This window comes from Hylobates moloch, unplaced genomic scaffold (genome assembly GCF_009828535.3).
Source record: "Hylobates moloch isolate HMO894 unplaced genomic scaffold, HMol_V3 SCAFFOLD_13, whole genome shotgun sequence".
In the NCBI taxonomy this organism is placed as follows: domain Eukaryota; kingdom Metazoa; phylum Chordata; class Mammalia; order Primates; family Hylobatidae; genus Hylobates; species Hylobates moloch.
In genome coordinates, this window is record NW_026652288.1 from 70,940,833 (window position 1) to 70,967,672 (window position 26,840).

The 26,840-nt window shown below is 38.9% G+C and overlaps 1 protein-coding gene across 1 annotated transcript in view; it reads right to left on the reverse strand.

Moving 5' to 3' along the window:
- The window catches only part of PLCH1 (phospholipase C eta 1), a 258,562-nt gene that overhangs the window by 79,632 nt on the left and 152,090 nt on the right, over positions 1-26,840 (reverse strand). The window contains exons 3-6 of the mRNA XM_032173906.2: positions 25,742-25,888; positions 23,439-23,682; positions 15,645-15,774; positions 12,772-12,942 (exon numbers count right to left, since the gene is read on the reverse strand). Coding sequence (XP_032029797.1) covers positions 12,772-12,942; positions 15,645-15,774; positions 23,439-23,682; positions 25,742-25,888 — 692 coding nt within the window. The remainder of the gene's footprint in view (positions 1-12,771; positions 12,943-15,644; positions 15,775-23,438; positions 23,683-25,741; positions 25,889-26,840) is intronic.

The window sequence follows — 26,840 nt, forward strand, 5'->3', positions numbered from 1 at the left end:
ATTGTATATCTAGAAAACCCCATCGTCTCAGCCCAAAATCTCCTCAAGCTGATAAGCAACTTCAGCAAAGTCTCAGGATACAAAATCAATGTACAAAAATCACAAGCATTCTTGTACACCAATAACAGACAAACAGAGAGCCAAATCATGAGTGAACTCCCATTCACAATTGCTTCAAAGAGAATAAAATACCTAGGAATCCAACTTACAAGGGACGTGAAGGACCTCTTCAAGGAGAACTACAAACCACTGCTCAATGAAATAAAAGAGGATAAAAACAAATGGAAGAACATTCCATGCTCATGGGTTGGAAGAATCAATATCGTGAAAATGGCCATACTGCCCAAGGTAATTTATAGATTCAATGCCATCCCCATCAAGCTACCAATGACTTTCTTCACAGAATTGGAAAAAGCTACTTTAAAGTTCATATGGAACTAAAAAAGACCCTGCATCGCCAAGTCAATCCTAAGCTAAAAGAACAAAGCTGGAGGCATCACGCTACCTGACTTCAAACTATACTACAAGGCTACAATAACCAAAACAGCATGGTACTGGTACCACAACAGAGACATAAATCAATGGAACAGAACAGAGCCCTCAGAAAAAATGCCACATATCTACAACTATCTGATCTTTGACAAACCTGACAAAAACAAGAAATGGGGAAAGGCTTCCCTATTTAATAAATGATGCTGGGAAAACTGGCTAGCCATATGTAGAAAGCTGAAATTGGATCCCTTCCTTACACCTTATACAAAAATTAATTCAAGATGTATTAAAGACTTACATGTTAGACCTAAAACCATAAAAACCCTAGAAGAAAACCTAGGCAATACCATTCAGGACATAGGCATGGGCAAGGACTTCATGACTAAAACATCAAAAGCAATGGCAATAAAAGCCAAAATTGACAAATGGGATCTAATTAAACTAAAGAGCTTCTGCACAGCAAAAGAAACTACCATCAGAGTCAACAGGCAACCTACAAAATGGGAGAAAATTTTCGCAACCTACTCATCTGACAAAAGGCTAATATCCAGAATCTACAATGAACTCAAACAAATTTACAAGAAAAAAACAAACAACCCCATCAAAAAATGCGCGAAGGACATGAACAGACACTTCTCAAAAGAAGACATTTATGCAGCCAAAAAACACATGAAGAAATGCTCATCATCACTGGCCATCAGAGAAATGCAAATCAAAACCACGAGATACCATCTCACACCAGTTAGAATGGCCATCATTAAAAAGTCAGGAAACAACAGGTGCTGGAGAGGATGTGGAGAAATAGAAACACTTTTACACTGTTGGTGGGACTGTAAACTAGTTCAACCATTGTGGAAGTCAGTGTGGCGATTCCTCAGGGATCTAGAACTAGAAATACCATTTGACCCAGCCATCCCATTACTGGGTATATACCCAAAGGACTATAAATCATGCTGCTATAAAGACACATACACACGTATGTTTATTGCAGCACTATTCACAATAGCAAAGACTTGGAACCAACCCAACTCCAACAACGATAGACTGGATTAAGAAAATGTGGCACATATACACCATGGAATACTATGCAGCCATAAAAAATGATGAGTTCATGTCCTTTGTAGGGACATGGATGAAACTGGAAACCATCATTCTCAGTAAACTATCGCAAGGACAAAAAACCAAACACTGCATGTTCTCACTCATAGGTGGGAATTGAACAATGAGAACACATGGACACAGGAAGGGGAACATCACACTCCGGGGACTGTTGTGGGCTGAGGGGAGGGGGGAGGGACAGCATTAGGAGATATACCTAATGCTAAATGACAAGTTAATGGGTGCAGCACACCAACATGGCACATGGATACATATGTAACAAACCTGCATATTGTGCACATGTACCCTAAAACTTAAAAGTATAATAATAATAATAAAAGAAAAAAAAGAAAAATTAAAATGCTTACTTTTAAAACTGATAGGTTTTTTAATTTCAATATAACTGAAACTCCTAAATCATTTCTTTACTTCAAATCAATTATTACAATTTAACTTCTTTTATTATTCAAGATTAGACTTCATTCTCTTTTCCTTTATTTACTGTAGTTCTTTAGTCTCATCCAGAAGAGAAAAGACTCACTGGTCCTCACATTAAAGGACAACTAATTTCAGATATATTAGTTGTAGAAACTAGTCGTAGATCTATAAAATACCCGTATTCTGACACTACCTATTTATCCTCAGACTTCCTGTAAGTTTTTTAGCAAAACTTTTCCTGTGAATGAAAATTTAAAACAAAGTCAGAAGGGGTAAACAATTATATTTCTTATGGCTATGATTCTCAACAACACCAAGTGCAAAATCAATGTATCATTTGCAAAAATTCTAGTATTGCTAAACCTTACTAGCTTATTTTTATCAAAGTGATATATTTGTAAATAAATAAGTCAAAACTAAGATCTTTATAACTAAAACCAGAAGTCCCCCGCCTATACCCAGAATCACTCCCCAAAGTCAATAATGCCAATATTTCTAGATATTTCTTTTGAAATCGGTCTTTACGTATATATTTGGAGACGGAGTCTTACCCTGTCACCCAGGCTGGAGAGCAGGGATCTCACTGCAACCTCCGCTTCCTGGGTTCAAGAAATTCTCCTGCCTCAGCCTCCCGTGTAGCTGGGATTACAGGCACGCGCCACCAAGCCCTGCTAATTTTTCGTATTTTTAGTAGAGACAGGGTTTCACCCTGTTGGCCAGGCTGGTCTCGAACTCCTGACCTCAGGTGATCTGCCCGCCTTGGCCTCCCAAAGTACTGGGATTACAGGTGTGAGCCACCGCACCCGGCTGTCTTTATATTCTTAATTATTGTGTTTATAATGCTATATTGTACACTTTAAAAATTATTGACTTCTTATTGTGTTAGACATTATGTTAGATCTTTAACATAATAAGATCTTCTGGATCAGCAGATCTGCCTCTCTCTGCCTATCCTCTCACTATAATTATATCATTCAGTTTTTATGAAATATATGGTGTTTAAATTATTCCAAGTATGCCAATGTTGAACAATGCTGAATCCGCTGTACACTGTGATTGTGTTTCCTTTCTCACAGAACATTTTTTATGATTACTTGCTGCCATTCCTACTCATTTGGTTAACATTTAATGTACCTATCACAAATTATTCCCAATGACTCTAATGGTCTCTCAAGTTCCACATAATCAAAGGCAACAGACAATCCATGAATTGTGCTTTTTTTCTCCTTACAAAAGTTCTCCTTCTTTCCTGCTGGTTGGGTTCTGGAACAGTATTCGGCTTTTGCTCTGACTTTATTCTGTCACTCTTGTGCAACAGCTCTCAGGAAGTAAATTCTTTCTTTCCCTCATGTGTTTTTGTGTGTGCTCTGGTGTATTTGTCTTTTATTTCACACACACATTTGTTTGACGGTTTTTGGCAGAAAATTCTAGGTTGAATCATTGCTCTCATGATTTTTGGCTTCCAGAATTGCTGTTGAGAAATCTGATGCCATTCTGATTCCAATCCTTTTCACAGGACCAGTTGTTGTTTGCTAATTAGTTTAGTTTAGTTTTCTCTTTTTACAAGCACTCAGGGTTCCACTTTATCCTTGGCACTGTGAAATTTCACTCTGATTTGCCTCTTTGTGGATCTTTATACTGAGGTTGGCCCTCGTTTGGGTTTGTCAGTCTAGAGAATCTTACCTTTCCATGCTAATAAATTTTTTGTATTATTTATTTGATAAGTTTCTCCCTTCTATTTTCTCTTTTTTTTTCTATTTCTTTTTTGTTTGTTCTTCTCATGCTTTTAATTTCCAAGAGCTTTTTTTGTTTTCTCTAAATCTTCTTTTCTCATGGCATCCTTTTATTTCTTAAGAGACAGGTCCTCATTCTGTCACCCAGGCTGGAGTGCAGTGGCACAGTCATAGCGCACTGCAGCCTCCAAATCCTGGGATCAAGTGATCCTCCCTCCTCAGCATCCCATGTAGTGGGGACTACAGCCACACACCACTGCACCTGGCTGATTTTTTAATTTTTATTTTTATTCTTATTTTTATTTTGTAGAGACAGGGTGTAGCTATGTTGCCCAGGCTGCTCTCGAACTCCTGGCCTCAAGCAATCTTCTCACCTTGGCCTCCCAATGTGCTGGAATTTTAAGCAAGAGCCACTGTGCCCAATCTGTCATAGCATCTTGCTCTTGCTTTATGGCAACAATATTTGAATCATTCTGATAACATTAACAGTAATTTTTAAAGCTTCCTCCTCCTTGCATTACCTCTGTTTCCTCCAAGTTTCTTGTCTCTATTTATTTGCTTTAGTAGTCTCTGTTCTTTATAATAGAGGATTTCCTCAAACATTGGTAAGCCTTGGTTATTTAAAACCAAAAAACCTGGTAACTGAGTATTGGAAGATGGCTATGGTTTTCACATCTCAATGCATAGATGGTCACTAATCTTTGCATTCATTCTCTACTTCTGTGAAACAAACCACCCCATAATCTAGAAACTTAAAACAACGACTGTTTATTTGACAACAATTATGTAGGATGGCAAGTCAGACTGGGTTCAGTTGGATGGTTATTCTGCTGTTCTCATTTAGAGTTCTTCATGTGACTACAGGCATCTGGTTACTTGCCAGATGGTATAAGATGGCCTCACCCACATGTCTGTGGTTGGTGCTGGGCCTCTTTCTCTATGTAGTCTCTCATCCCCAAGGAAACTCACCTGGTTTCCTCACATGATAGTCCCACAGTTCCAACAGGGTGAGGATGAAATCTTCAAGACTCCCTGAGGCCTAAGCTCCAGAACCTGTACATCCGTCCTATCACAATTTATTAATCAAAGCAAGTCATTAAACTGGCACAGATTGAAGAAGCAGGAAAATAGAATTCAATTCTTGGTGGAAGGAGTGGCAAAGTTGCATTGCAAAGACACATATGTATGGGAATATGGCAGTTATTATAGCCATCTTCATAATCCCCATGTTTTCCATATAGTACCCACACTCAGCCGTGTGTGGCATCACTTAGTCAAATCCTCTTACTTCTTTTTCTTTTTTTAAGATGGAGTCTCACTCTGTTGCCCAGGCTGGAGTGCAGTGGCACAATCTTATCCAAATGCAACCTCCACCTCCAGGGTTCAAGCGATTCTCCTGCCTCAGAATCCCGAGTAGCTGGGACTACAAGCGTGCGTCACCACGCCCAGAAAATTTTTTGCATTTTTAGTGGAGACGGGGTTTCACCATGTTGGCCAGGCTGGTCTCAAACACCTGACCTCAAGTGATCTGCCTGCTTCAGCCTCCCAAAGTACTGGGATTACAGGAGTAAGCCACCGTACCCAGCCCCCCTTACCTCTTACATACAGTTTTATGCCAGGGTAGAGAAACAGATTTTGTACAGTTGCCCTACTACAAGGGTTGGGGAAGAAGATCTGAAGCCCTAACCATATCTTAAACAGACTTTCAACCAATGCTTGTTTTCAACCTCTCCTCTCCTCTTTTCAGGAATATCATGTAACTAACATCAATTTTTGAGCTTATCAGGGGCTTCCCCTGGGCCAATGGAGTTGCTTCGAGGCTTCTCACTCTATGAGATTGAATTTCAGTGCTCTGGGGTCTCCTTTAAATCAGACAAGTTTTAAAATTTTGTTGCTCCTCTCCTGTTCTCTTTGTCTCTGTGGTTTTACACAGGGGGATTGTCTTTACTGTATTTTGGGATAATTTCAAGAGGGAGTGAAGAAACACCTCTAAATGAATGGTCATTTCATATTCCACTGAATAAGACAACCATAGTAATTATTTACCTCCTCAAACTAGCTACCTCTAATTCATCCTAAAAGGAAACCACACATTTCACAGCATTTGAATAGATGATTTCACAGAAAACGTTATTTGGGAAATATAGTCAATGAAGCAAAAATATTACAAGATATAATTACTCTGAATGATCTCTCAACTGCTTTAATTGTGAATAATTAAGAAAAATCAGCCAGGTGTGGTGGCTCATGCCTGTATTCCCAGCACTTTGGGAGGCCAAGGTGGGCGGATCACTTGAGGTCAGGAGTTCGAGGTAAGCCTGGCCAACATGGTGAAACCCCATCTCTACTAAAAACACAAAAATCAGCCGGGTATGGTGGCGGGCACCTACAATCCCAGCTTCTTGGGAGGCTGAGGCAGGAGAATCGCTTGAACCCAGGAGTCAGAGGTTGCAATGAGCCGAGACAGCACCACTGCACTCCAGCCTGTGTGACAGAGCAAGACTCCATCTAAAAAAACAAATAAAAAGAAAAAGAAAAAAGAAAAATGATACAGAAATTCAGGAAAACACCTCAAAGGAATGGTTTTATATGAGGAAGGTGCAAAAAAGATGAAGATACATTATAACCAGAATGGGATAGTTATAAGCAAAGGAGACTTTATAATTATTTCTCATGAGAGAGAAGATTAGAATGATTCGAATGACCATAACTCTTACCAAATCATTCTGGATTCAATGAAGGATAAGGAAGGGAGAGGGCACAGATGACTCCTATAATTGGATCAGAATGATCAAGGAAACGTTTCAGCAGAAAGAATAAAGGGGCTAAAGGTGCAATTTTCAGAGCTACTACATGGGTAATGTATAGATGTCTATCAGATTACAATAAGGAGAGGGCCCTGTAGCAGGGAAACAGGAAATCTCTGAAAATCCTCTCGGAATTAACTATCCACATGCATATTTCAGATGAAAGCTTTGTATAAATAGAAACCTACTTTTGACTTACTATAAAGGTAGCCTTTGCTCTTAGATAACAGCTAGCAGAAAATTTTAAATTTTTTAAATTATTTCATTTTAGAGACAGAGTCTTACTCTGTGGCACAGGCACAATCATAGCTCACTGCAGCCTGGAACCCCCGGGCTCAAGCAATCCTCCCACCTCCACCCCACAAGTAGCTGGGACTAAGGGCAAACACCACCACACCCAACTAATTTTTGTTTAAGAGAAGGGGTCTCACTATATTGTTCAGACTGATCTTGAGCTCCAGGGCTCAAGTGATCCTCCTGCCTGCCCCTGTAGCTGGGATTACAGGGGCAAGCCACTGGGCCTGGCTAGGAGGCTTTTCCAACTATATAAAGGCACTTCAATGTTCTTGCCTTCTCTTCCTTCCTCCTCAATCCATAAGAAACAAAAAAATATAAAGAGCATAGGGGCTTGCTAAGAAAGGTTGCCAAGGGGATGGGAAAATGAAATCAAATTGTCACTCCAGAACCAAAACACTAAAAAGGATGGAACAAAAAAAAACACTCAGCTCCAGTGCCAAGAAATGGATAGGAACTCTGGAGGAGATGTAGGTGGTTGTTTGGCAAATATGAGGCTGGGGTGAGTGAGGAATGAAACAAAGCAAAACAAAACAAAACAAAAACTCTGAATCAACTCTAGTAAATACTTTGGAACCACAGATTAGTGGATATCTGTGATCCTTTATCTGTAGACAAAAGGAAGAGAAGAAAGAGAAATCTCAGCCAGGTAACTTCTGGCTATCCTGGCACTTCCTCATGGTTATAAAAGACAGTGAGAATTCCCTTGGCACAGCCATGTTTTAAGAATGAAAGTCCTAATCAAACAGCAATCGGACCTGTCAAAGGCATAAATTCAATCTTCTGAGAGCTTCAGTAAAATAAAAATCTGACCCACAGGCCAATATTTGATTTCATAAAATCCTCGACAGCATATGTGGCCAGCAGTGATATTTCATTTCACAACTGAGTAAACCTATAAAAGTTGAATATCCTGGTGTCTACACCAATCTTATGTTATCAGAAGCTAATGAATTAGTGTCACACGCATCATCAAATTGCCTCAAATTTGTGCCATTGTGAAAATCCAATTTTGAAACCCCACAAAACTCTTGACTAATGGCTCTTTCTACACAGTTAGATTGTGTCCAATCTAATAAAATAAATTTTAACACTATTTTAAAGAATGTTGAAATGCACAACTTCATAACAATTTTTAAATACAGAGCTATTTTCTTAGGATGAATTATTAAAGTAAAATGGTTCAGCCAAAGTTTTATAAATTATATTAAATGTTTTAGATTGTAAAACTACTCCAGTATCATTCTATAATTTCACTAGAAATAGAAGAGATGGACACTACGTTTGGTGGCATATTTTTTAATCTTTACTAATACGATGGGAAAAAAATAGTCTCCTAGCCTAGATAGCATGGTGAGACCCTGTCTCTAAAACAGATTATTAAAAATTAGCTGGGTGTGATGACACACACCTGTAGTCCCAACTACTCAGGAGGCTGAGGCAGGAAGATTGCTTGAGCTCAGGAGTTGGAGGTTATATGATCCATGATCACACCCACCGCACTCCAGCCTGGGTGACAGAGACCTTGTCTCTAAGAAATAAATAACTTGGTTTTATTTCAGATTTTTGAATTACTAATAAAGGGTGAACATTTTCATAGGTTTATTGACTTTGTATGATTTTTTATAGGTTTCAAGTGTTTTACTCATTTTTCCATTTTTTTTTCCTCAATGATCTAGGAAAGTATTTGCCATATTAAGGAAATTCACTGTTTCTCTCTTTTGTATGTTACAAATATTTTCCTACTCTGTCCTTTAATTTTGTGGTGCTTAATGAAGTGGACCACATATAAACAAAGTTTCAGTACATTAAAATTTTCCTTTGTGATTTTTACCTCTTGATGTATGATCACTTTTTCTTATAATTTTATAGATTTCTTTTGAGTCATACTCATATGTAAGTAGCTTCAAGCTAATTTAGAAAATTAAACTAGATACAGTTAATCATCTGCCAGGAACAAATGTCACAGAATTCTGGCTTCTGTTTTCCCTAACTAAAATTTACTGGCAGAATGTCAAACAAAAGTAAAAGGAGAGAAGAAATACATGCCCCTTAGCAAGTGACATCCAGTATTGCTATTCAAATGAACTGGGGTAATTCCACTAGCCTGAATGAATTTGAAGTCAGTAGTTTATACCTTTTAACTTTAATTCCTCACATTGTCACACTTCTGAATATCTTGGGCAAAGGACTTTCCTGTTCATCATTGCAATGTTCAATTTGACACTGTGCGATAGGAAAGACAGGTATCAGCTCCCTTTGCATGGATCAGGAAACCAAGGCTCAGAAACAATCATGATTGATTCTCCAACCACTAAAGCTTGCAGTGTGTGGAATGCAGGTGTTTTGGACTCTTGGTCTAATGTTCTTTCCAGTACACTATGAGAGTTCTGCAAGTAAGGATGGAGAAGTAGTTATATAAGAGAGGGACACAGAGGAGTAAACATGTAGAAAGGACGTATCCTCTAAGGGAAAACATAGACACTTCTATTACCCAATTCCCTTTTTTTACCTGTCCCATAGCTAACATTGTTAATAAGGAATCTCTGCCTTTGCCAAACTATCAAACTACTTAAAATAACTAATTTTGACAAAGCACTTTGCTAATAACACTATCTGGTTTAATTCTTAAGAAAGCAACAATAAAACTCATAAAAGTGAATCTGTTATTTCTAAAATGTATGTGATTATGATAATAAGGTAAAGTAAAATATTAAGTAGGTATTAGAAAGTTATCTAATCACATGGTTGGTTTTGCTGGCTACCAGCCCCTATCCTGAAACTATCCAGGGGCCCAACAATAGTTGCCTCATTAGCATGAACTCAGATACGATGAAAAGGGGTTCATTATAAATAATAAAAGATACTTCTCAGGAAATTCTAAGAGTTTTAGGAGCTCTGTGCCGGGAACTGGAAAAAAGACCAAATGTATATTTTATTATATCACACTATGACAGACTTGAAGTGGGAGGGTAAAGGAGAAGTAATTTGGAAGAAAATTCTAATCATGTACAGATTTGATGCAGTTCAGTACACGGTACCCTAAAATATTGCACCCTAGCATTTGTGGAAAACAGCAGAAAAGGAAAGGTACCTCTGGCCTTCCCCCCAGCCCTTCCACCCATAAAACCTAGGAAGAATTTTCTGAGCTTCCCCTGAAGCAGACCATATGACCCTCATTAAAGTGACCATCAGCACCTTCCCAATACCCAAAGGAAAGGAGCACAATAATTATAATTTTATTCTACCTCAAAAAGGAAAAATCCAGCAAACTTTAAAAAGCATGTTGTTTTACTTCTTCGCATTCTCTTTCCTTTTATCATAGACTCTCAGAATCATAAAGTATCAAAAAAAGGTCTTCATTTTGAGCTTTCTGAGGGTAGGTTTTGTTCACTACCAAAACATAGCACAATACCTAGGAAATATAGTTTCTATTCATACAAGGAAGTGAATTAATCTGAAATGTTACTAATCCAAGAACCCACCCATATTTCAATCTCCTTAATAGCATCTCAAATCCTTGTTAACACCTTCAAGGAAGAAAACACAATTGTCAGAGTCATCCAGCACATCTTCGGTCAGCTATACTTCTTAAGAGCTACTGGAAATTTATCTCTCTCTGATATTCAGATATTAATCCAATGTTTTATTCACTGGGGCTCTGTGGTAGAAGTTTATCCTGGTTCACATAAAGTCCTTCCAATATCCAGATCTAAACTGAAAGAAGGGATCAAACTAGGTGACCCAACTTTTCCACTCAGATATATATTCAAGAGACTTGACAACGTGTGTCCACACAAAAACTTGTACATGAATGTTCAAAGCAGCATTATTCATAATAGCCCCCAAAAAGCAAATGACCCAAATTTCCATCAACTGATGAATATATAAATAAAATGTGGTATATTCATACAATGATATATTATTTGGCAATAAGAAGAAATGAAACACTGATAATGCCACAACATGAATGAATCTTGAAAACATTATGCCAAATGAAAGAAGCCAATCACAAAGGTCACATATATGATTCCCTTTATATGAAATGTCCAGAACAGACAGACAAATTAATAGAGACAGAAATATTAGTTGCCACAGCCTGTGGGGGAGAGAGAAATGGCGAATAATTGCTAATAGGTATGGGTTTTTTTCTTGGGGTGTGGAAAATGTTCTGAAATTAGATAGTGGTTATAGTTGCACAACTCTTTTTTCCCTTTTTTTTTTTTTGAGACGGAGTTTTGCTTTTGTCGCACAGGCTGGAGTGCAATGGCGCTATCTCGGGTCACCGCAACCTCCGCCTCCTGGGTTCGTTCAAGCGATTCTCCTGTGTCAGCCTCCCGAATAGCTGGGATTACAGGCATGTGCCACCACGCCTGGTTAATTTGGTATTTTTGGTAGAGACCGGGTTTCTCCATGTTGGTCAGGCTGGTCTCGAACTCCCGACCTCAGGTGATCTGCCCGCCTCGGCCTTCCAAAGTGCTAGGATTACAGGCGTGAGCCACCGTGCCCAGCCCTTTTTTTTTTTTTCTTTTTTTTGAGGTGGAGTCTCGCTCTGTCGCCCAGGCTGGAGTACAGGGGTGCAATCTCAGCTCACTACAACCTCCACCTCCTGGGTTCAAGCAATTCTCCCTGCCTCAGACTCCCAAGTAGCTGAGATTACAGGAGTTCGCCACCACGGCCAGCTAATTTTTGTATTTTTAGTAGAGACGGGGTTTCGCCATGTTGGCCAGGCTTGTCTCAAACTCCTGACCTCAGGTGATCCACTCGCCTCAGCCTCCCAAAGTGCTGGGATTACAGGCATGAGACACCGTGCCTGGCCAATAGTTGCACAACTCTGTTGATACACTAAAAAACACTTAAATGTATACTTTAAAAAGGGTGAATTTTATGGTATGTGAATAATATCTCAATAAAGCTTTTATTAAAAAATTGGAAAGTGTTCAAGCACAAGCTGGCTGATTATTTGTGTGAGTACTGTAGAAAGAATTAGTTCTACTGATGATTGTACTATATAGTCCAAATATTTGATGATTTTTTACAATTTCAACAGAGCTAAATGCCGCTGGCTTAAAATGAACAAAGGAGTTAAGTAGCTCTTTATATAAAGACAATTGGTCCATTAAGAGAATTAAAAGTAAACCTCATCAACTGCACAAAACCAAAGCCTCCTCTCAAGAAGTCTAATATAAAAGGTTTAAAAATTTTGAATAAAACATTCATTTATTCCTCTACTTTAGTGAGAAACAGACTTTGAGGAGATATTTAAAAAGCAGACTGAGAAGTTAGCTTTGCTGACCATAATTCAGCCTATATAATATTAAGATTAAAACATCTTATTTTAAACATATTTAGAGATTCTCTTTGCTAATCAGGACCTAATTTACTTAGCCTTTTCACATGATCAAATGCCAATTTACTATCAGAATTATCAGTTCTTAACTACCACAACAGTAGTTAAGAATTATGCCATCATTAAATATCTAGCTATTTTATTAGTATAAATATAAATTTATATTTAAAATAAATAAATTTGACTAAATTTATACTAATACTAATTTATACTACTATATAGTATAAATGTAAACTAATAATACATCATGGTATTAGTATAAAGAAAGCATTGCCATTGTATTAAAATATTAACATTCATTTCTTTGTGGGAAAATATGCATATCTGTATTCAATACATTTAAGGTTAAGAATTATATAACCCAGTGTTCAAGTTATCACTTCTTCTCTTAAAAGCTGCTAGAAACTGTTTTAAATGACTCAAAGATAACATTTTTGTGAACTAGTGATATTTACTACCTTTGTGAAATTCAAAGTACACCTATATTTAACCCCAAAAGAAAGACATATCTTTCATAAGTACTTTTAAGTAAACTTTCATTTTAACAGTCTAATGATACCTTTTGCTCCACCTTCAAAAACTGAGCCAGTTCTTCCACAGTTAGGTGATCTTTCTTGTCACTGTAGCTCAAAAGTAACAAATAAAGGTCTCGTCTCAAAGACATCATTTTGTAAAAAACACAGAACTCTTCAAATGTCAAAGTTCCCTGATTCTCATCTGTGTCGGCTTCCTGAAAAGGGCATAGAGAAAATAAAGCAATATGAAAGTTAGAAATAGGAAATTCAGTACTGGGAAATAATATTTACACTATAAAAGAGCTAGTACACAAATCCCAAGTGGTGAGCACACATTCTCTTTGAGCACACATTGTCTTCAAGCACATGTGGAACACTATAAAGCGACCACATATTTGGCCAGAAAGTTTGAACAAATTATAAGGAATCAACCTCACACAAACCAATTGTTCTGACCACTGTAAATTTATAAATCAACAAAGAAAGCTTAAAAAAAAAAATCCTGTAGAAACAATACAATTCTAAATAGGAAATAAAACATATGGAAGTGAAAAATACACTACATATTAAAACTTATAAAATAACATTAGAAACTTGAAGTCTTAAATTACTAGACAGCAAAGATTTTAAAAAGAAGTTAATAATTCAACTCAAAAAATGTGACAAAAATTAAGTGAGGAAAATAAATTATAAACAAAAGCAAAAAGTAATAAAATAGAGGCCGGGCGCGGTGGCTCACGCTTGTAATCCCAGCACTTTGGGAGGCCGAGGCGGGCGGATCACGAGGTCAGGAGATCGAGACCATGGTGAAACCCCGTCTCTACTAAAAATACAAAAAAATTAGCCGGGCGTAGTGGCGGGCGCCTGTAGTCCCAGCTACTCGGAGAGGCTGAGGCAGGAGAAGGGCGTGAACCCGGGAGGCGGAGCTTGCAGTGAGCCGAGAGCGCGTCACTGCACTCCAGCCTGGGCGACAGAGCGAGACTCCGTCTCAAAAAAAAAAAAAAAAAAAGTAATAAAATAGAAAACAAACAGCTGTAACATACAGGTGAGAAAGAAAACCAAAGCCTAATTTCTAAAGAACCAATAAAATTGAGAAATCTTGAAAAGGACTAATCAAGAACAAAAGAAAGAAGATGTATTTAACACATGAGAAAAATATCAGTCTCTCATCGGTTTCTGAACTGTAATCCAATCAAATGTAATTTTTACCTATGAGAGAATCTCTCTTAATTCTCCAAAGGTAGAGCTGATGCTCTTAAAGCCATGGGCATCCTTGGTAACTCCCTGTTTTCCCTCCATAAAAATTCTAAACAATCCATCTGGATTGATTTCTTGTTAAAATTGTTTCTAGTAATTATTGAGCATGAAGCTTTCATCATATGCCTTACTTACAGGTTGGCTGAATTATTCATAAAACCATAAAACTATTGGGGATAAATAATGAGCAACTGACCCACTTATGTGCTCTTCTTCATTCTAAGTGGACACAATTTTAACTAAACAAAAACAGACAGGGAATGAATGGCATTTTGAAATCCACAGATTTTGTGAAGTACACTCAACTGTTATATGGTATTAAACAAAGCTTTGAAAGTCAAAGTGGTCATTAAAATCTTTTTAAAATTTTGCTAACCTTGGGTCGATTATGAACAAATGCTTCCAAATTTTACTTCCACTAATTACCCAAGAAATCATGATTTGTATAGGTATAGACTGTGCCCTCCCCTTTAGGATTGGCCTCTTACATTGATATCAGCAGCTACCTCTTCAATGCTGTGATCAGCTCCTGTGCAAATGAACAGACAGGAGGTGGGGCTCACAGCAGGGCAAAAGTGAGATGACACCGAATACCAGAAACATGGCAAACCTTCCCATATGTTTAAAGATAATTCATTTCCCCTCCAAAGTCCCTCACTCCATCTCTCAGGTTCCCTATACAGCAAATCTCACTCCTTCCTCCTCTTCCCATTCTCTCATGCTGTTCTCCAGTGCAATAGGACTCAGTTTCCCACAATGCAAACCATCTCCAACCAAGAACAGGGCCACCCTTAAAGGGTCACAGAACAGAGCCAGCCTCTGTCTTCCATTTATTGTTGCAACACATACCCCATGTTGTCTCTGTTCTTACCACCTCTAAAAACAAGTAGAAACATTAAACATCATATTGCCCTCCTATGCTTATTTTTACACATACAAACTATCACCTAGAAAACCATTGCAAAACATGGATTACGCACACGACTTATCTTCAAATAACAGCCTGTTAAAAATTAATACTCTAGTAATTTCTAATAGCCTAATATTGTCTTTGCCCTGACTTAAACTTAAGAGAGCTCACTTCTGTACTCAGGTGAGGATTAAATGCAGTCCTAGCTGGATGCCACAGAATAAGTCTGGGCCCAAGGATTTTTCTCAATGACTTATCAACAGGGAAAGAGCCTTTCATCTAACCAGCAAGGAGTTGAATGGAATTCTGGAGAGCTCCCTAAAAGACAGGAGTGAATTGCCTAAATCCTGAACTCCTCAGAAACAAAATACAGAGCTCTTGAGATTTTAGACAAGTGCTATTTTTTGTCATGTTAGTCTTTATTCTGATCCTCACAACAGCCCTGCGAGGTAGGCAAATGAGGTATTACTGTCCTCTCAAAGGGACTGGAGCAAGTTTCCTCCATTATTTGTCAGGAAAACAGCGACAATAACAAAAAAGCATTTTAGGAAGTGAAATTTTGGACGAATGTTAAATTTATAAAGTCTTTTTACTTGAGGAAACAAAATCATTTCTTCATCAAAGAAAAATAAAACAGTACAGAGCACATATATTAGCTTCCAACAAAACAAAATAGCCTTTTAATATACCTAAGTACGTTAACAACCTCTGTGTATTTTATGTAAGGCCAGTGAAATTGTGAAAACTTACCTGAAACATTTGTCTGACTTTTCTTCGGGGCAGATTAACATTCAGTTTATGCATCAGCTGATGTATCTCTTCAATATTCAACAAGCCATCACCATTCTTATCAGCTTCCTCAAAGGTCTGCTTCACCCATGTGCAGAAAGGTCAAAGAAAACACCTGTGTTCTCATGAAAATTAAAAACTGCCCTCTCACAGAATACTCGCAAGGACATTTATCAGTAACACAGAACTTGAGAAGAAATTCTTTTGAGGAGGCCCTGCAATCCATAGGCTCTGATGAGCTACTAATAATGATGACAATAACAATGACAACAACAAACCAGGAATGGAAGGGGAACACATAAAGGGGGTAAGGGAGTTTCCGGCTGGGTGCAGTGGCTCATGCCTGTAATCTCAGCACTTTGTGAGGCTGAGACAGGTGGATCACCTGAGGTCAGGAGTTTGAGACCAGCCTGGCCAACATGGTGAAACCCTGTCTCTACTAAAAACACAAAAATTAGCCAGGCATGGTGGCAGGCACCTGTAATCCCAGCAACTTGTGAGGCTGAGGCAGGAGAATCACTTGAGCCGGGGAGGTGGAGGTTGCAGTGAGCCAAGATTGCTCTCCAGCCTGGGTGACAAGAAAAAAACGGGGGGGGTGGTTCCTTCCATTGCGAAATGAGAGTTAAACCAAATTATTTTGAGCATCTTTAATTCAAACATTCTTATTCAATCTTATCCAAATTAAATATCAAATCTATTATTGCAAAACACTATATCACTATCCTAAATAGAAGGAATGAATTACCCTCCTAATCCTCATGGATACTAAAACCTCATGGATACTAAAAGCTACATTACTGGTTCTAATTCCACTCTAGCAAGACAATAACACCTTAATTCACACCTCCAATAGCAAACTCCATAAACATAAATATTTCTGTATGACTTTAAACATTATCCCTTTTTGCTTTTCATTTTCTGACCGGTTTTTCTCAGTTATGCTGCCATGTTCATAACACAAATCTTGTGTCCCTATCAGTTCTCATTCACAAGGTTAGAGTTCTTCGTTTATGAGGCATACAGATGGCATGTAGCAGGAATGGCCCAGTATTACATCTCTCTAACACTTTGTTTGAGAATCTCTTTATGATGAAACCCCAAATATAAATATACGGCTTATCTTCTCCTATGCCCTTTTACCTACTATCTTTTTACCTTCACAATACCCCATGGTACATGAGCTTTTCAATTCTCTTTTCTCTGTCCCACTCAGACATTTAGCAAATTAGACCATCTAGTTCAATCTCATCATTGTCAGATAAGGATATAAAATGAGAGGAGAGAGAGAAATGTGATAATTAGTATGAGAACCAGGTCTCAACCCAGGTCTTTTGTGCCTGATCTAGCACACTCTTCTACACATAAGGTCTGTCTCTATACCACGCTTCTCTTCCTATTTCTAGCTTTGATGGTTCTCACGTAATTGGCCCAAATTTCTAAATCACAGGCAGGTAATGTGAAGTACAAACATAATGTGCTAGGAGGTGCCCTCAAAGCTCAGGTATGAGATGAAGTGACTGAGAATAAGAAGCTGAGTTTAGATACGAAAGGTTTACATCATGTGAACTGAAGTTTTAAAAGATCCTCAGTGGGAAGAGCCTTGGGTTGCTTTACATAGTGAGAACGCAGATGAAATGGTAACACAGGAATTGAAAATTCCCAGTTACCTTTTAGCAAAGGATTTTTTCAAATGGATGATTCATAGTTGTTGAGGGGTAGGTTACAAAAGGCAAGTACCGCGTGCATATTTAGAAAACCAATTAAACTTCAATATTTGAAGGGTAATGGAGAGGAAAAGAATAAGGCGATAGATAGCAAGAAACCAGAGACTCAAAGTAAGCAAAAGGTATAGTTTTAAAAACCAAGAAATGGGAGAATGAATGTATATCAGAGGAGAGGGTACATCATATTTCCATTTCTATGTGATTCAAATTATGACTGTAGGAGATTATACCTCAGAAAGTAAAAACAACTAGGAAGGTAACATATTATGTCTTCTAAAATTAAGTAGAGGATATTTTCAGATCGCCTTACTTCATATTTTGTAAATACCTTATTTCATATTTTTTCCCTTTAAAACTTTAAAATAACTAGCCCAGCTCTTTCTAGTTCAATTTTTCCTTATAGACTTGTCAGGACCTCATTTTATATGACCCCTGGAAGTTAAGGGAGGTCCAGATCTGGGGGGAAAATAACTGAAGAACCAAAAGGGTGAAACATTTGGCCCAATCACTAATAAGTGCCTGAGTCTCATTTTCTTCTGTTTTCAAGGCACGCAGCACCCACTTGGGGCTTTCAACTATGGACACTACTCTATGCCCCACAAAGTATATGGCTGGAGTTCAAAGAAGTGACAAAAGGAGTCTGATGGCAGTAATATTTTTATCCTTTTATTCTATAACTCTTAATCAAATATAATTCTTTATCAAAGCCTCTCAAAGTCTTCTCCAGAGAAGAGGCAGGGACAGCCAAACCCTAAGCATGTGTGTATTCTGCAGATACAAACATTTAGGACAAGCCTGTGTCTGTCTGCAAAGCCTTTAGCACCAACACGGAAATCGGCTTTGATTATTGGTTTAGGGAACTGGTAAAGTAAAAACAGAGGCAGAATCAAATGAAGAAATGTGCCCTAGTCCTAATTCTACTGCTTACTCGGCCTTGTGACAGAGGGTTACTCATATCACCTCTCGGAGGCTCCATTTCTTCACCTACAATATCAAGGAACACAACTTTTAACCTTGAAATCCCTTCCAACTCTAAGATTCCATAAATGAAAAAACTATTCTTTCCAGTAATGGTCCACATAGTATACAACTCCAGGTAAAAATGTCCTGATATCTTAAAGATGTTCTTCATAATTAAGATATGTGTCCAATAAAGCCCTGAATTAATAATTTATAGCCACACCATAATAATTTTAGAAAGAGAAACAGTCATTCCTCAGAGAAAATCTGGGTGAGACTGAATGCAAAGTAATGATCTAGGATTTTCTATCAAGAGACTGTAGGAGCATGTAAAGCATTGAATGATCCTATCTAGTACAGGGGAGGGCAAACTTTTCTGTAAAGGGCCTGATAGTGAATATTTTAAGTTTTGCAGGACATTTGCTGTCAGCTGCAACTATTCCACTCTGTCACTGTCATGAGAAAGCAGCCATACAGATATAAATGAATGAACATGGTTGTGTTCCAATAAACCTTTATTGGAATTTCAGAACCCTGAAATTCTAATTTCAAGTAATTTTCACAGGTCACAAAATGTTTTTCTTTTGATTTTTTTTAACCATTTAAAACCCATTCTTAGCTCAGGAATCCACACAAAAATCAGAAGTGGGCCAGATTTGCCCAGTAGTTTGAGGGGGAAAGAATAAGGTCTGGATTTATAACATACATAACAGGTGGCCTAAAGCCTTCTGGAAGTAAAAATTTCCCTCATGGGGTCAAGAGATAAGGTGGGGAAAACATGAAGGAGAATGGTCTGATAGAGAGAAATGCTGAGCCTAAGTGCCAGAACCATCATCTTTGCATACAGATCTGCTGAGTATTCAGACTTTCATTTATCTGAATAGGAAAGCTAAAGATTTGCCACTCTTTACCTCTTTTTAGCAATGACAGCAGTACCTATTACTTGTAAAGTGCTTATTAAGTGCTAGGCAGTGTTCTAAGGACTATATACACTCAACTGATCTTAACACACCTCTATATGGCAGACACTATCATTATCATCATCACCATGTTGCAGATAAAAGACTTGAAGGCAAAAGAACATAAGTAATTCATCCAAATTTGCATAGCACAGGCAGAGTGGGGGCTCGACCTCAGGCAGTGCAGCACCAGGGTCTGATCCCTAATGACACTGGATTTCTTCTAGTAAGTGTGAGTACTGCATCATGGCCATCACTCAGCATGGCCATACTGCAGAAATAAGTTACGCTCTAGACTGGATGGGTTTTCTCATGCAGCCATTTAATTTCATTATTCTCATTTTTCATTCACAGTTGAAATTTTCAGTCCTAAGTGAAATCTAATAATGAACATCCCAAATCTGTTCTTTTCATTAATGTAGTTAAATGTTTATCAAATTAAGGATGTAATCCCATTATTAAGATATTATCTAGGCCAGGCGCGGTGGCTCACGCCTGTAATCCCAGCACTTTGGGAGGCCGAGGCGGGAGGATCACAAGGTCAGGAGATTGAGACCATGCTAGCTAACACGGTGAAACCCCGTCTCTACTAAAAATACAAAAAATTAGCCAGGCATGGTGGCAGGCGCCTGTAGTCCCAGCTACTCGGGAGGCTGAGGCAGGAGAATGGCGTGAACCGGCCAGGCAGAGCTTGCAGTGAGCCGAGATCCTGCCACTGCACTCCAGCCTGGGCGACAGAGCCAGACTCCATCTCAAAACAAACAAAAAAAAAATTAGCTGGGCGTGGTGGCAGGCGCCTGTAGTTCCAGCTACTAGGGAGCCTGAGGCAGGAGAATGGCGTGAACCCAGGAGGCGGAGCTTGCAGTGAGCCGAGATCACACCACTGCACTCCTGGGTGACAGAGCGAGACTCCGCCTCAAACAAACAAACAAAAAGATATTATCTAAAACCCTATTAAATTCTGACACATCTGTATGAAAATGATTCCCTGACTCAAAATAACCTTTCTCATTTTTCACTTCAGCTTCCTCTTTATTGTTCAATTTATTATTTCCCTTTTATTCCTTCACTGACGCAAAAATCAACTGCTTCTGTATTTCTTACAAAATGGTTGCTCTGTGTAGTGCCACAGTACACCTGCTTTCTGGACAGTATGTTTTCAGAATACGGATCCCATAGAATATGAAAACTTTCAAGTGCCAGTAAACGTGGACAATCAGGTTCAAAAAACTTTTGACCAACAAAGCAAAAAGATGATTTATGCCCATCTCTAACTCATCTCTTTCAAGGATTATGAGAGAGGCTTCTATAAGTGACTTGCAGCTATGGAATGCTGTGAACTTGTCCTAGTTAACTGGATGAGGCTAGAAGCTTCTGGATTTGGTTGCTTCCCCATGGCCACTGCTCTTCCTTCTTCCTTGCTACACAACCTTGATTTTGTTCAGGTACCCAAAAGCCATGTACTTTAATGATGAGTGGGAACTGGATGGGGGGGTTGGGGGGGTAAATCTTGGTTTAATACAACTGTCCTCAAAGTATAGTCCTGGAGGTCCCGATAAACATGAGGTTCCCCCTTTTTCCAACTACATGTCTGTGTGAGGCCAGATTTTCTTCGTGTACTTCAATCAAAACAACATATCGCAACAGACTGAATGCAGAAGCAGATAAGAGAACCCACGTGTTCTATTGCCAGACATTAAAGAGATTTGTAAAACGGTGAAGCAATACTGTTTTTCTAACGTGTTTTGCTTTGAAAAAATACTTTTTATAAAAATATTAACATGCAACAGAGTTTATTATTATAAATAAACACATTTTTATGTCTCCCATTTAATCTCTAATATGACAAGTATCAATAAATAGATCCCACATAAACAAAAGCTCTTTAGAATCTTCAGGGTTTTTTTGTTAGTTTTTTGTTTTTAAGAGACAGGGTCTTGGTAGCTCACCGCTGCCTCCAACTCCTGGGCTCAGGCAATCTTCCCACCTCGCCTCCTGAGTAGCCGGCACTACAGGCATGTGTCACCACACCTGGCTAATCTTTTTAATTTTCTGTAAAGATGGGGTCTCACTATTTTGCCCAGACTGGTCTCAAACTCCTGGCCTCAAGTGATCCTTCCACCTCAGCCTCCTAAAGTGCTGTGATTACAGCCAGGAGCCATGCACCCAGCCTAAGTCTTCAGTTTTTAAGAGTGAAAAAAAGGGAGAGATCAAAGTTTAATTATGTCAGTTAATTTCTCCTGCAAGAGATTGGTTCAGGAATGAGGCAGCAATAGTAATTTTGGGAAACGATGAGAAGTTGTCTTTTGGGGGATTTCTGGGAAGTTTTTCTTTTCTCTTTAAAAAAAAAAAAAAAGATTTGTGGCCAAGCGCGGTGGCTCACGCCTGTAATCCCAGCACTTTGGGAGGCCGAGGCGGGCAGATCACGAGGTCAGGAGATCAAGACCATCCTGGCTAACAGGGTGAAACGCTGTCTCTACTAAAAATACAAAGAAAAAAAAAAAAATTAGCCGGGCATGGCGGCAGGCACCTGTAATCCCAGCTACTCAGGAGGCTGAGGCAGGAGAATCGCTTGAACCCAGAAGGCGGAGGTTGCAGTGAGCTGAGATCATGCCACTGCACTCCAGCCTAGACGACAGAGCAAGACTCCATCTCCAAAAAAAAAAAAGTTTGTGAGAAGAAAACTCTACTACCTCTGTGCAGAGCTGTGTTTAGAGATACTGCCTAAAGCTGCAGCAGTTCTCTCTGACCAAAGGGCAGTCAGCTGCAAGACCAAGCCAACATGGTGAGAAGGGCAGGACCTGGGTCTCTGATGACATCACTGAACCAGTGAAGTAGCTGACCCTGGAACTGCCCCATCTCAGGTCTCTTGTTTATGAGAAAATGAATATTCTTTATTGTTTAAGGCACTGTTAGTATGGTTTCTGATACTTGTACCAGAAAACATTCAGTATTTTTGGTTGGTTGTTTTTTACCAAATGTTAAAGAGTTAGAAATCAAACCAACAGATTTAAGCACAGAAAGTTAAATCCTGTTTGTGTTCTGTTCATTTCTAAATCCCAGTTGCCTTTATCTGCATGCTGTGAATATTGATGAAAACATCATGGTTCATCAACTCAGACTTTTCACACTGTCAAGATCCTTTCATGAGCTGAATTATTTCCATTCTTCTCCAACAATACTCTGGGTGAAGGATTATAGCTAGAGCAGCACAAATATATCACCAACCCCTGGGAAAAAAATTAGGGCACACATTCCAATGACGGCAAGGGAGTAGCGCTACTCCCTGCATGGACAGAGACACCTGTATTTTAAGGCCATTCAAAATGTGAAGAAGGGAACCAAAGGAGTCAACTAGCCTTATACCTTATACCTTATACCTTCACTTTACAGATAAGGAAACTGAGGCCAGAAAGGCCTTGCTATATGCCCAGTCAATCCCAGCAAGAAGGATGCCTGCACACCAACTCCATTAATCATTTATCTTGTCAGCACTGCAGGACCACAAGCATGGGTTTAATCAAGAATGAGACTTAGATTCCAGTTTCTCAAGCAATTAAGAGAGGGTAAATATTAGTAAGTAAAAAATAACTTCCCCTTTGGTATCAATCAGTTCAATTTCCAAACTGTAAGTTAGAAAGAGAAAAAGCAGGAAGGAGCTCAGTGCACAGTACCTAATTGCAACTCACAAAGTATTTGTTAAACTAAACTGACTTTATAACAAAGTAGGATTTTCTCTAATCCAAATCAGTGTTTTCCCAGTTACAGTTAATGAATATGCCTATGATTTAAAAGAGGCAATGATACTTAATGGGCACTTTCTCTCTCTTAGGAAACTTGAGGCTGTATTTGGAGACCTCTGATTGTGGAGCTAGATTCGGTCTCTTCAAAGAATTTTGCTCCTGAGTTCATACAAGCTTAAGTTTCCATATATTTCATGCATTCATTTATTTGGAGTGAGAGTCAGGAGGGGAGAAAAGGGTATGAGGGGTAAAGAAAGAGAAAGGAAAATTATGGGAAAAATTAAAACAGTCTAATCCTTACTTCACAAATGCACACACGCATACACACAGAGCAAGAGAGAGCTGAAAATACAGTTCTAGAAAGGATATTGGTCATGGGTCCTCTGCCTTTTGGCAAGGGAGTCTTCATCACTTATGCCAGCCATCAGGTACTTGAGGCCTGTGATCCAGGTGCGGGCCTCCTCGGGGTTGGAGGTGATGAGGTCCAGGGACTCCATGTGGTTGCCATGGTAGATGGTGAAGCAGCAGCTGGGGTCGAAGTTCCCCTCAGCTTGTCTGTGGAATATTTCAGACTGCCGGCCCTCAGTCACTTTGTAAATGGAATCAATAAGTACTGTGAGGAAAATGAGATACACACAGTTATACAGCAGGCAAAGATACTTGTTTACATGCACTAAGAAACAAGAAAAGCAAAATCATTTTAAATATAAAAAATAAGTATGAGGCTGGGTGCTCACGCCTGTAATCCTAGCAGTTTGGGAGGTCAAGGCGGGCAGATTGCCTGAGCTCAGGAGTTCAAGACCAGCCTGGGCAACACGGTGAAACCCCGTCTCTGCTAAAATACAAAAAAAATTAGCCGGGCATGGTGGCAGGTGCCTGTAGTCCTAGCTACTCAGGAGGCTGAGGCAGGAGAATTGCTCGAACCTGGGAGGCAGAGGTTGCAGTGAGCCAAGATCGTGCCACTGCACTACAGCCTGGGTGACAGAGCAAGATTCCATCTCCAAAAAAGAATAAATAAGTAAGTATGAAAAAATTCATTGCCTGCAAGTTGTGGTTTCAGGTTAAATGTGAAACCCAGGCCCTGTTTTTTCCCACTAGAAACCTTCTCTACATAACACTTGTGCTGCCTGAGCTGTCTTGACAACATTCTCCTAAGGCAATAATTCAGGACGTGTTGAAATTTGTAGTAAAAAAAAAAAATAGATATGTCAATTGAAGCAAAAAGACTGGTAGAAAAGGTGGCAATGACTATGTCAAATTTATAGTTTACATATTTATAGAAAATATGCAAAGACCTAGAGCGGACTTTGGTGTTTTGCAACATGCATAAGAAGATCATTAGAAAACTGAAAGGAAAAAGAATTTCTGACAATCAAATAGCTGAGCTACATGGAACTGGCATTCCTAGAGAAAACGCCATAGGGCTAAGGTGGTGAAGGCAGAGCAGAGCTTGGAGAAGTGGAGAGGAACAAGATGACACCTGAGGAGAGGCAGAAACAGATATAGAAAGATAAGGCCCACTCCAGGGATGCTGACCAGGCTGCTTATGGTGGCCTGGAAAGCTCAAGAGGGAGAATAATGGGAGATAAAACTGGAAAGGTAGACAATGGCTAGATTGTGGAGTGGCTGGAATCACAGAGATTAGCATTATTTAGTTAGCAGAGCAAATATGAAGGTTTGGATCACTGAAGCACAGGGCAAGAAGGATAATTTCAGACTAATAAATTATTTTTGGTCTGTGTGCTTGTTTATTTTTCAGTAGGAATCAGAAGTTTGTATATCCTATTGATTATTTATATACACCATCTACCCCTCACTTCTGCCTTAATGGCAGGGTCCCAATTTTCTTCTGGTATCAACTCATTTCCCACATGACTCACAGGGAAATGAGCCTACGCTCAGCCCAAGGTTCTGCTGCCTTTGTACTCTGGGACTTGCATCAGTGGCCCCCAGGTTCTCAGGCCTTCAACCTTGGACTTGGAATTATACCATCATCTCCCCTGCTTCTCAGGCCTTTGGACTCAAACTGAGCTACACCACCAGCTTCCCTGGTTCTCCAGCTTGAAGATGGTCTATCATGTGACTTCTTGGCCTTCATAATCACATGAGCCAATTCTCCTAAGTCCTCTCATACATCTATCTATCTATCTATCTATCTATCTATCTATCTATCTATCCTATTGATTGTGTTTCTCTAGGGAAAGCTGACTAACATAGTGTGAGGGAAAGTAGCTTTAAGTAGGAGCCACATCAAAACTACTTTACTTGATAAATTTAAATGGTGTTGTTAATTCATTAATCACTTAACAGTGTTCAGAATATGACAATACATTTTAAAGCCCATTAGCTTTATAATGTCCCTCACCTTTTATAGGAATGTAAAACATCTCGGGCTGTAAAACCATATATTCCAACTAAATATATATATATATATATCATGTCTCCAACACAGGTGAAGTATTAGCATTTACAGCATTCATGGACAAGAAAATTTTAATGGATTTAAATTCCCCAAAGATGGTCATTATTCTGCCTCTCAATATCCAAAATCAACTATCTCCAAACTTACAAAAGTATAAAACTTCCACAGATCTGAAGCTTCAAGAGCCCACTCAGTATAACCCATGTGTTACTATGTCTAGCCAAGCAAAGAATTCAAAGATTTGTTTTACTTTTCGCCTTCTCGCTCTTCCTAGAGGGTCGCCATCGGAGGCGTGTCCGGTGCTCATCCAGGTAAAAGAGGCGGACAAGCCCTTTGGTTCCACGTTTCAGCTTGATCATCTGTGTCCCGGACTGCATCACACTCATGCATCTTTCAACTGCAAAAGAAATTAGAGTGTATCCAGCTATCACACAATGCACTGGCATACTGGTGTCCAGGTTTTAGAGTCAAATAAAACCTCTGATACACCTGCAAAGACTCCAAGGACCAGAACAAATTTGGTAGAGGTAATCTGAAAAGTGAGTTGTTAAGGAATTGATTCAACAGGCTTAAGTCAGTAAAAAGCCTTACTAACAGAAAAAAAAAAAAATCTACTTCCAGGTAAATAATGCAATACTTCATAGGGCTATCTTCTGTTCTGTTTTTTGATATGAGACTTATGACCATTTGATACTTGGATTTATGTTCTTAAAGTAAGTTCTCAGACATGATAAGTCTTGTGAGTTTTTATAGAACCAATTATAAAAGTATCTTATAATAATGCTTTCAATGCAATCAACAGAAACTAGATTGGCAAAATGCTGACTGTTGTTGAAATTGGATAATGATTACATATGAATTCATGTTACATATTTGTGATGTTTGAAAATAGCTAAATAAAACTTTGTAAATGTAATCAGAAAAAAATCAAGTTTTCACAGCTGAACATAAAACACTTGCTGATGCATTAAACTGCTAAGATAACCCTTCTAGAGGAATAACTTGTTGAATGAATCCAGGTAATATCCAAATCACTTATAGTCCAAGTTAAAGCTGTCATTTAAATCCACTCTGCTTTGAGATGAATCTTGCTTGATATAGGAATCTGTTATTTTTGCCTGTTTCCCCTTGTTTGGTAATGGTGCCCAACTTTTCCTTTCGTCTACCATTTTGTGTGTCTTTGATGGCCTGCCAGTCACTCCAGTGAAAGAGTAGACACACCTGACTTAAGCTTGGAGCAAATCTGACTCCCTCCCAAGAACATAAATCCTGAGCAGATCATTGCTTGAAAACAGAACTGAACCATTCAACAACTGAGATACTCCTAGTGGCCACTCTAAGATGTGACA